This window comes from Labrus mixtus, chromosome 13 (assembly GCF_963584025.1).
Source record: "Labrus mixtus chromosome 13, fLabMix1.1, whole genome shotgun sequence".
Classification (NCBI taxonomy): domain Eukaryota; kingdom Metazoa; phylum Chordata; class Actinopteri; order Labriformes; family Labridae; genus Labrus; species Labrus mixtus.
In genome coordinates this window covers 4,224,721-4,236,985 of record NC_083624.1, presented here as the reverse complement: position 1 = coordinate 4,236,985, position 12,265 = coordinate 4,224,721, and the positions used below count along the sequence as shown (strand labels likewise).

At 42.5% G+C, this 12,265-nt stretch overlaps 1 protein-coding gene across 1 annotated transcript in view; it reads right to left on the bottom strand.

Annotated features, from left to right (window-relative positions):
- lmo7a (LIM domain 7a) overlaps positions 1–12,265 on the bottom strand; it is a 58,168-nt gene that overhangs the window by 37,683 nt on the left and 8,220 nt on the right. The window contains exons 4-5 of the mRNA XM_061053212.1: positions 9,241–9,310; positions 2,376–2,482 (exon numbers count right to left, since the gene is read on the bottom strand). Coding sequence (XP_060909195.1) covers positions 2,376–2,482; positions 9,241–9,310 — 177 coding nt within the window. The remainder of the gene's footprint in view (positions 1–2,375; positions 2,483–9,240; positions 9,311–12,265) is intronic.

The following is a 12,265-nucleotide window of genomic DNA, read 5'->3' as shown; positions in this document are numbered from 1 at the left end:
CAGACTGGGTTTGAGGGAGTGGACGTTGGACACACACCAGGAGCAAAGACAGCTGATAGAGACAACTTTCTCTCTCTCTCTTTGCTCTCTGAGGCCTCATTTGCATCGACTCTGATAAGCAACAGTGAAATTAAACCATTGGCTGCAGCCTTATTTGGGGATTATCTCGTGTTACACTATGTGTGTGCCATTTCTCTTTGCATGGGATGTGACTACTATTGTAGGGAAACCACATAATGTGCCCGAGGAAAAGAAAATACATAAGAAATCTATTTTGTTATTCTAGTTATCTAAGCAAAAAGACCGCAAAAGCCCACACAAATATGCTTTATATAAATCCACAGTTAGTGTAAGGAATTAATTTCTAGAAAAATCCGCCTGTGACGAATGAATGAGTCAAAGCAGCGTCTGTTCTTCTTAGAAATAAGAACGTGAAAGTATGGAACACATTTCAAGTGAGCAACAACACACTGCTGCCAGAATTAAAAACACACAAAAAAAAAAAAAAACATATGTCTGAACATGCCTTCTCTTAATCAAAACATTCCCACGTGGGGGACATTCAGAATGCCACAACCTTAGCTTCAAAGCAAAGTCAAACTTTCACACACACACACACAGGTGTACCCTTCAAGACCAAATGCAGGGGTATGCATAGGGGGTGGGGGTGTACTGGCAGGAGTAAAACACACTATTAAAAGCTCTTCCCTTTCAGTCCTGATACCATTCCAATCAGTCCTGGGGGACACTTTGAGCGGCAGGACCTAAAAATAGGAGAGTGAGCCCCCTCAGTCCAAACCCCCGCACGTACACACTGGCACACATGCTGTCAAAGACCTGAGCTACAGGGGAGGGGGGGGGGGGGGGACTGGGATTGGGTGTTGCAAACTCAGTTAATTTTTCACTTAAGTTATATTAATTATAGGAGAACGTTTCAAATCAGCCTTTACAGTAAATTTTCCACATTATGATAACCTGTGTTATTTACTGCCAATTGAGGGGTTATGCAACAGAGGAAGTGTGTGATAACGCAAAGGGCACATGGTCCATAAAAGAACGATCTGCGCATTTATGACACTGAATCAGACATTGGGTGAATGATACCGCGGTGTCTCAGGGCAGGGTGGGTGAGTTCCTCTCTGGGGAGAGGAGGGTGTGTCTTGATAAACGGCTGGCAGATTTGTTTATTTTGGGTTCATATTCCAGCGTCTCTCCAGAACATCTGCCTCTCCGAGCGTCGTCGTGAGAACTGCGGTTTCGACACCATTGTCGAGGGTTGCTGAAGAATGACAGAGAGCGAGTCCTGGGGCGGATCATGGGAAACATGTTTCATGAAGTTGCGGTAACATCTCAAAAGGAACATCCAGACGGATTTTTAATTGCACAGCTAAGTGAAAAATCAGGAGCAGATCTGGTGTTGCAGAGAAAAAAACTCACACTCATGACATCACTTTGCAATATTTTGCCAACTTAAGTCATGTATTTGAGATCCTATCTAATCCTACTATCTCCAGGTTTAACCACCTGCTGGTATTGCTGATGATGCACTTTTTTGTTTGTGCTTGCACAGCAGTGTTGTACGGCCACAAAGAGCAACAGTGGATGGTGGACTGTGCCCTGAGCGCTGCTGCCTTACCTCACCTGCTCCTGAAGGCACACCTGTGTAACAACTGAACAGGTTGTTCGACATACCACATACATCCATGATTGGCATGCAAGAGACACAAGAGCAACTGACTTAAATGGAAAAATAAGAAAACACTTGGCAGCGTCTGGAAATGTTTGCAACGCACGCTAATTATCGTATCGACAAAGCTGTACAGCACCGTGTTAAAACCATCAGATAATCAATTCCTTTATGAACTTGAACCGTTCGCTGCATAAATGCTTTTTTTTTTTGTCTCTGAGGACATTATGTCTCAAACTCGCATGACGAAGAAACTAATTTGATCAAATATAAGAACATCAGACCATGAGCTCTGGATACAATGAAAAGGTGTTTCAGTTGTTCCCTCCATCATATTTTCCAGTGACACACAGAGCAGTGCCTAAAACAGGTGTTTACCAACAGAGGAAATCATGTACACTGAAAATAGCTCTGACCTTTTTCTAACTGTAGCTTGAATCATGCCTCACATGAGACAGCATGTGCTCTGAAACACCATGTAGTGTGACAGGCGCAATTAAACGTTCATTCTTTAAGCATGACAGAAATAGAAGCTGAGACTTGTTGATTCAATAAAGTGTGAAAAAAAACAAGTTTACAGGAGGTGCTCAACCATTTTTGTGAATGGAAATGGTTTGTAATAAAAATGTAGAAGTAGAAGAATGTGTTTTTTTTTTTTGTTTTTTTTTTTACTAAAATCACAACTTACTTGACTGTAACTCTTGATGATAAGTCCTGAAGGTCTCCCGGGTGAAAGAGCTGTGCTTCCTTTAGTCCGAGCTTCCCGCAGGCCTTGAGGAAGACGTTGAGGTTGTCCTGGAAAAAGAACAAAGCCGGGGATGAGGGCTGTCCACCTTCGGAGGCAGAAGAATAATCACTCAAGAATTCCCTGGCAGGGACACAGCCTACAACTCATTGCTTCCAAAGTTCATATCAGCGGAGAGAGCAGAGACGGACAAGAGGGGAGGGAGGAGCATGTGTGTAGCAAATAAGAAGGGACTCGGTGCAGAACACACACAAACACACATGCAGGGGGGAGCGGCTGCGTGACAGGAGCTGACTGACAGCGGCAAAGCCACCTGTGGGCGGGGTTAGGGTGGGTACAAAGCCTTAACCAGGAAGGATGACATCAGAGCTGTGGATACAAGTCCCACCCAACCGGCCATGCGAGTGCAGAACTGACACACACACACACACACACACACACACACACACACACACACACACACACACACACACACACACACACACACACACACACACACACACACACACACACACACACACACACATGGGAGCACAATGCCTGCTGTGGCATCTTTCTTCTTCTCACACCCTGAAACTGTCCCCTCCCCTCCCTGCCAAGCCCTTCACTCGAGAATACCTGTGAAATCTGCGGGGCGGCGGAGTATTTTGTAGACATTTGGTTGCTATGAAACATGAGGTCGGGTGACAGAAACTGGCAAATGTTTTTTTTTTTCCCTGAGGCAACTCGTGAAGACATGGGAGTAGAGGGATGGTTTCTCTTCCTATGTGCAATGTCTGTTTTTTATTGGGTAAGGTTCATATGTACACAAGATTTACACAGACGTGAGTTTAAAGACATGAACACATTATGCTCTATAAATACACACACACCTCAGTCATGTCAAACAAATCATCAACCGCAGAAACACCATTCCTTTTCCGGGGTTTTGTTGTAATCCCGAGGGCCTTGTTTGCGAGCCTGCACTTCCCACCGGGACAGCCCTGCTTAAGATGGTTACATGTAATGACACACGGCTTCAACATGGGCTGCAATAATTGAGGGGTAGCTTGTGCTATATTTAAATGGCAAACATGCTTATTACCCAATGGTAGGAGAGGGCTGACCTCTCTGTGTAGGAATCCCCTGCTTACAAAGTAGTTGCTTGTCCCATAACAGCACTTTGCCGGGCCCTTCAGGTCACTGAAGGCCCCTACAGTTAAGGGATAACCCCCCCCCCCCCCGGTCTTGACTTTGTATTCAGTTACTGGGGCAACTACTTTGTCTTGTTAGATAACATGATCATGCAATTTTCCAGAGAGATCATGAATTTGATTAAGAGTTGTAAATGGCTAGTTTTATCTGTATCATCTCATCATTAAACTGTTCAGACAGATATGTTTTCTCTGACACTTAATTTATGATCTTATAAATCAATGCGTACAGCAGGTACAGTCATAAACTTCAGACTTTGTATGATGTCTTTTCTTCCAAAACCTCTCTACACTTAAACTGATGGCTGATAAACAGCACTAACCACATTACTTGTGTGGTTGAAGTGCAGGTATAACATGTGTTGGGTATCTAGCTATCTTGACAGATAATGTAACTTTTGGGCTGAAATATGTTTTTTAAAGGCAAGCCCCATCTTCCAGTGTAAAATGAAGCAGCACTGTAGTGCAAAAACTGCAATTCCTGGATTGGCCACATGAGGCTGAACTGAACTGAAAAAGGCTCCAAAAGCGAGTCAATCCCCATAGAGGGAATGTTAAAATGCCACACTTTACAGAGGGAATGAACATGTTTACACACCCTGGTACAAAATATCTTGCTTTTGGCTCTATAGCTCATTTTCTTTTGCATGACAATTACACATACAGTAGGTTGCCATTTCTAAATACTGAACAGTTTAAATGATATATAAGCTGAAAGGTATGCATAATTCTGGGAACTGTGGCTTTGAGTGACAAATGCATGCCATAGCACAGTGCTTCCCAAAGTGTGGGCCGCGGCCCCCTGGTGGGCCGTGTGGGTACTGCAAGTGGGCCGCGAAAAGCCCTCCACCAATTTAAAAAATAAAAGAAATATCACAATAATGATGATTTACCATGAGTCAACCCTTTAAGTGATTAGTGTCATGACTATTCATGGACATAATGTTTAGTAAAGTTTTAGTCATAAAACATTTTTTAGAATGGGCCCCGGAGTAATTTTGTATTTCAAAGCGGGCAGCGGCAGTCTTAAGTTTGGGAAAGTCTGCCAAAGCAGTCTGCCAGTCACAATCTCAGCTAGCTCACTGAACTTGACCTCTAAGGTATTCATGTTTTTTTCAAAATATGGGCACCAAAACACAAGATGGCAGCAACCAAAATGCTGAACTTTAGTGATTGAAACCTTAGTCTAAAAACATCACAGTCCTTTAGTCTTATATACTGACTTTTAATTTCTTTTTTTTTTGGGGGGGGGGGGGGGGGGGGGGGCTTTACTGAGTTGGATAGAGTTAGAAATCAGGGAGAAATAGAGATATTGGGAAATTACATTCTGCAAAGAAGCCACAGGTCAGAACTTGGGCTGCCTGCTTTGAGGTCCCAGTCTATGTACATGGTTGCCGCAAACTAACCACTAGGCCACCGGTGCCCCAACATATATACTGTCTATATGTTTATAGTTTATTAAATGTCCTAACAATATACTGGGTAATAGTCACAACTTCTAGGTTACAGACTCACTGCACAGAATTCTTTTTTGTTTCTATATTTACTGAACTTGTCGGTGCTCACTGGTGGATAAACTCTGCAACTGTGACTCAACAGGTGACCAACCAGGGTAAGGTAAGTAAATGCACAGTCATTTCTCACCCTACATTGGATACCATTACATCTGCTATAAGTTTATAGCGTCTTTGGTAATTGGGTGAGATGTCGATAATATGATTTTTATGTTCCAAAAGAATTCAGGCTGTAAAACATCGCTGAGCTTTATTGCTGCAATACAGATGAAAATCTCCCTCACAACCTTTGGCACATGCCTTTTAATATCACTCCGGTATGAATGTCATTTTGACAGAGAGCTCTACGAACATATTAAAAGCCCTCCCCCCCCCTCCCCCGACAGTAAGTCCCAGAACATGCAGAGATAATGATGTCGAAGGAATGTTATGCTGACTTGTGCCTGCACATAATCCTGCTAAATATGCTGTACCCATCCAGCAGCCTCTAATCCTTTCATACAGACCAGAGAACTCCGATTTAAGCACTTCACACCAAGAACAGAAAGATTTGACTCTTAAGGTGTCTGATTTGGTATAAAAGGATCTTGGTCCATGCTAGTCACAATGTGGTCACTCTATTTCTTCTTCTGCTGCATTCTTTCTCTAAGACGGGCATACTCTACAATTACCCTCAGCTGACCCCATGGCAGTGCCTCCCACTAGAAGCCGAGCTATGGTTAAAATATCGGGCTAGCCACACAAGATGGAATACTTGAACGGCCCCAATACAAGACTTTGTATCCTTACAGTCAGATCCAGTCATAACATGCACCCATACAACACAAACACAGTAACAAAACATGGTCAGATTCTTGTCATTGCACAGATGATTACACCGACATTCAGAGGAGTAAAGACACCCCGAGGGCCACTGAAACTGTCCGTCTATCTCCTCCCATTGCTGCCTCAACCCACCAAGGAGTTCGTGTATGCAGAACATCCAGCACCACGTCAATTAGAGTGTATTTATCATGGGCAGAAGCCAGTGGAGTCATCTTTAACACCGTCCCTCTGGATTCAGCCAAGTGGGCTCATGTAGCCAACTGCCCCAACGCAAAAAACAGTTTTTCCTGCCGAGTGCTGGTTAAAGTAGAACCAGGACCAAACCGGGGTGCCGTGACCCAAACCCACAGCTCACTCAGGGCTCAGGAACAAGCGGAGAAGTGTGCTGACATGGGAAACATTCCCTAGAACAAAAAGTAAAGCCAAAGAATAGTCCCAGTCTGGAGCCAATGTTGCTAAATATTCCACAAAAACCAGAGAGATTTCTGTTTCTTTTTCGTTCCTCCCCGGGCCTTTTTTATTCCACCAGAAGACGCCTGGTATCCATTTGAGTGCTGAAATCTTGCACATAGTAAAACTAAGACAACAGTTACGAGCGTAATGGTAGAAAAAGCTCATGTCTAATTGTTAATGAGGCATGAATGAAGAGAGACTTTCATTCTGCTGCGCAATGCCGCCGCTACATGACAAACCAAAAAGAGCCCCAACAACATAGCTTTTGGTTTTTCCACATGTTGTTTGGAATTTAAGCATGCCACAAAAGCAGCATGTTCCCAGTTTAGTCTTCTCCAACGGCACAGAGAGGCCAAGAAGGGAATGGTATTAGTGCGAGTAAGTTTGACCAATAAACAGATCTAAGCTTGTCCAACAGATGACTTCTTCTGCCCAATAAAAAAACCTCTCCGCAGAATCAGCAGTTGGGTATATGAGCTTTCCAGCATTAAATTGATGACACAACAGATACACATCAGATATTGACATTGGTGCATGCCACATTATTTGCAGATACAATGATGTCTTTCAACAGGGCTGACATTGGCTGATACCAATGTTCAATGGATTCATCAGTCATCACTACCCTTCATATGTTTTATTGCCCATTTAGGTCGAAAACAATAAAGAATGTACTTGATATAAATCTATGAGCTAGTTTTCAAAGTTACGAGCATAGATGATTGGATTAAAATATAGAATTCTTCAATTCATTCAGCAGACTGAGCAAACTCAGATCAAATGGAGTTTGGTAGTTGGTTCCACCACTGGGGAGCGACAGAGGAGAAGAGTCTAGATAGAGACTTAGGGCCTTGTTGTGAAGTTTGGACCAGGCTGCTATCATAAGCAGAGCATAGTGAGTGCAGACCAGGATGATAGAGTTTAAGTAGGAGGGGCCGTTTCTGTTTTGTAAGCGACAGCAGGATTTTGAAGGCTTTATATGCGATTTTTTGATCCAGCAGATGTCGCCCTTGAGCACCAGCATGAAACCAAAACAACTCGCGGTGCATTGTTGTGTTAGCATGCTAATGCTAGCGATCTTTATTATGCTCGTATCTTCACACTGCATGTAAATTTACCTGAAATGAGCGTGATCTAGAAACACAGTTAAGCAGTGAGTACAGTATGTTATTCTTCTTTTCTCTAGTCCCTCAATTAAACAACTTTTATACACGAGGGGAGGAGTCAGCCGGCCGTCCAGGCGATGTAAACAAACTGAAGATAGGACTCTGAAAACTCTGAAAACATCACAGACAGTGGGACTCGGGTGTTACACCCATTGTAGACAGTCATGACTCACAGAGTTATTTTCAGAGGATATACTTGATTTCTATTATATTTAAGTGTGAAAAATCACATATAAAGACTTTAAGGGGCTGCTTATATAGGGGCTTATATTAAAAAAAAAAATCCGAAAAATAATACTCAAGTAAATTATAGATACATGAAAAGTGCAGAAACAATGTATTTGTGAGTTACTCCCTGCACCTGTTAAGTGGAGATATGATGCTAACTAATGCTAAATGAACGATGTCATTTCTATTCAAGCACTTCACTTAAAGAGCAGACGTGTTACTATTTATAAAGCTGCGAGATAACAGAGGGGAATCTTCTCACAGCAGAGCTCGAGTGAGGGATGTTTGTTTGAAGAGCTCTTTTCTCCATGTGGCTGCCAGCAACACAGATCGCTGCGGGGCCAACCGGGAGTCTTCTACATTTGTTGGAAGAATTTACGATCAGGTGGTTTCAGTTTTGTGTCCAAGCTCGGAAATACCACACCATCGCCACTGAATGATGGAGGAGATGGTTTACCTCACTACCTCAGCAGGTGCCCAGCCAGTTATATCACCAACAGTTCAAAACAAACTGGCAGGACATTCGGTTTATTTCATAACACGCATATGATGGCACATTGTTTGAGGCCGAAAAACACCATGTTTACTGTTTACATCCAGCCTTCAGGCCTGTCTGTTCTTTTCTGCCACAGACTTGTCATTGTGTTGCCAAACAGTGTTTCTGAGCCCACCGACACACTCAGACTGGCTGCTGAGGGTTGGGGTTCTCTGTAATTCCTCCAGACAGCTGGACTCAATTACTCCCACAAGAGAGCAGGCTTCGTGAGGGATGGGTTTAAGGGTTAGGGATTTCAACCCTCTACTTCCAGAGCGGTCTTGTATGCAGACACTCCCAAAACATTTATCTCAACTGGGGCCACAAGCGGCGAAAATGTGAAGACATTTCTACGCCTCGAAAAAGGTGATGAGAAAACACTGATTCAATTACAGATTATTACGCTAAAGCTGAAGTCTGCCGCCTTCTGAACTCCTGTCACTCAGTCAAAAGTTAATTATCAGACCAGCACAAAGACTTATTGTCCAGGACGGTTTTGACTGAACGCAGCCTCAAGGATCGCCAGACATCGTATTTTAGGGAGCGCTCGAATGCGGCTGGTGGCCTTTCAAGCAGCTCCACGTTCAGCGGACTTATTAGCGTGGATGGATATGAGGAGTGACAGGCCACTGAGGCAAACACCTCGCTCTCATTGGCAGCCGAGCCTGAGACCTGTCACCAGTCAGCTCCACTGCTGCTGCTGCTGCTGCACCTCGCACACTCAACAACAGAATTTACCTTAACATGGAAAAAAAAAAAGCAGTAACGGATATAAGCTATGTGTGAAGAGAGCTATGATGATCTGTTAAAAGTACATGTTAAAATATATTTCAAGCATAATGAACATGCCACATCTTAAATCTTTAAGCGGCATAAAAAGAGAAGAAGACTCACCAGTCCAGCAATAGGTGTGGGCAGCCTGTTAATCTTCCTGACAACACCGGGCTTGATCTTGTTGATCACACTACAAGCAAAAGAAAGGGAGAGAAAACATATGAGACTAAAGAAAAAGGGGGGTAAGTGAAAGCACCAGGTCATTGGCTCCACTGGTCTTACTAGCAAGGAAGGAACAAAAAAAAAAAAGTCTGGGTGTTGTTGTGTGTTTACGACTTTGTTTAATGGGGGCCACCTGGCTTCAGTTTAGTAAATGGTCGGTGCTGCACCCTGATGTAAACACCGGGGTCTTCTGCTCCTAAAAAAAACACACACCCTGTTAAACCGAAGCAACCCCAAACAAACCCCTGAACGGTCACATGTAGGCTACACTCAGAAAAATATTGAATTTAAAAAGGTAAAACAACGGAGACATTTAAAGAAGTCCGTCATAAAAGTGCAAAACTACTCAGTTTGGAATTGCAAAAAGTAACAATTTGAAAAGAATTAGAAGCTAAATGTACTCCAAGTACTCGAAATAGGGCAGGAACTAAGGACGATTAATTAATGATCAGTCTGCTCAATGTTTTCTCTATAAAACCTGACACCAGAAAACTGTGAAGAAAGTCCTTAAAGATTCACTAAACCTCAGGGGCCGTATTCACAAAGCCTCCTATGTACTAAGAGTTGCTCCTAGTGACACAAATCTGAGAAAGTTCTTTTAATCGTGACATTTTCTTAAAGTTAAGACAAGATCCTGATAAAGATACGAGCTTCTCAGCCCTTAAGAGCTGCTCCTAAGTTGTAAAACTGTTGGGAGCATTGAGGAGGATTTTTTAACAGGCTTAAGAGTTTCTCAGGCTGAGGAGGAAATTGAGAAATGCTCTCCAGACACAACATGAAGAATATTCTTATTGACTCATAGTTGGTGCCGATCAGCCAAAATTATTCATGCAGACATTTCAATCCATCTATGATTTTATTTAGTGCAGAGTGTGAGACATGCACGTTGAGTTTCTCCGCATGTGTTACCTCCAATCAGCAATGAAGGCTTTCACGTTCTGATGTTATGATCAGCATGTGAAGAGGCCGCTGCACAAGTGGGCATCTGATTTCAAACATTTTGTAGGCCATTTAAAGTATGTCTCACAAATGATCACACAGAGACGTTCATTTCATAGTGTTCATAATTACACAATGTCTGACTAGATTCTATGATTACATCTAATTCATTTCACTAAAGAGAAATTGATTGTATTTGTATTAAACCAATCACAGATTTTGAAATGTGTCGTACATCACCTCCTCGTTAAGATAAATGTTTCTGTCCACTGTGCTCTGAGAATATTCCTAAATCACTCCTGGGCTAAGAACCCTTGCTAGGATGTTTTAAGCTAAGCGAGGAGCTCTCTGAGAGCCCATGTCTTTTTGTCCAACAACATTTTGAATCACTTAAAAATTTCTTATTTGCTCTATTTGTAAGAAAAGAAATGGAAGAATATTGTCCAACATGAGAAGAACACATGTTTTTAAGGTTTATTTTTGGGGCTTTTTATGCCTTTATTAGAGAGATAGGACGGCGGATAATATAGTTGGAAATTGGGAGAGAGAGAGAGAGAGAGAGAGAGAGAGAGAGAGAGAGAGAGTGGGGAGTGATATGAAAAGGAAAGGAGCCACAGGTGAGATTCAAACCTGGGCCGCCCATTGATGGACTCCAGCCTCCGCTCATACGGTGCCCACACTAACCACTAGGCTACTGGCGCCCCAGAACCCTCAAATTTGAAGAATTAAAGCATGAAAAGTAACTTAAAAAATGAATGATTATCATCACATTTTACGAGCTATAATTCTACTATACCCCTTTAAAGATGTGACATCATCAGACACAGCGTATCATTGGATTGCTTTTACAGAGGCAGTAACAAGTAGCATTCAATAATGCTTTGGATGGACTCGTAGTTATGTTTTGTGAGTCAAATCTAAATATAGAGAAGAAGAAATACACAGCCCTAACCCTAACCCAACATCAGATGTGAAGAGGCCAGTAGTTGTTTAGGTAGTGTTCATCTTCTTCTCTCTCTGCAGACACACTGGATTTACTCTGGGCTGCATTCTTACATTAAAGGTTTTACACTACAAAATAAATCTGATGTCAAAGATTGGAAAACCAGTTGTTTTATAAATGTATCTGATGATGTAATCTGAAGGACATCGAAGACATGGAAGAGTGAGATTGTTGTATTTTAGTTAAAGCACTACTGCACTGATAAACTGCAGAAAATGATCATAATCATTTCTAGTGACTGAAAACTTTTTGACATTTCATTTTAATATCAGCTGAAATGGTTTTAGCTACACATACCAAATTAAATGTGCGTGTAATTAAGAATAAGAAAAACAGTGTGTGGCTTCACTAACTTCATCTTAAATCTCGACACAAGATGAAATCTTTTGACAGGTTAAGTGGTTTTGGTTGTTTTTACTGTGTTTATCTTCTGCTCTCTCAGCAGACAGACTTGGGGGTGGATGGGATGTTGGGGGGGGGGGAGGTAAAACAATAGTTGTTAAGAAAGAATGCAAAAGGCATTTGGGTCTATGTTGCTCATTTAGCCGTGAAACAATAGAAACTTGTAATGATTTCATCAGATAACAAACACTCTGTCAGCCAAGTAGGATATAATCATGTGTGCGACCCCACACTAAACAATCCTCCCCAAGCTGTCGAGATAACCACAACACAATGGGACAGGACGCTGAGTTTCTAGGTGAAAGCGATTTAATCTCCCGTCTTCCCCTTCCTCACGCTGAGAAAACACGGACAGCTCTGCGAATGGAAGTGTCTCTGATGTTCCCCGAGAGTGAGCGAACAGTGGAGTCAGTGCTCAAATCAGCAGAATGGAGCGCTTCTCCCCTGAATCGAAGCCAATAGAGGTTTGGAAGATTCTGCATGGGGCTGCTTGTAATTACAGCTTCCTGCTGATTCGTGCAAATCCCATCACTATGTCCATCCACCAGAACATCCCACACACACACACACATGCAGAAA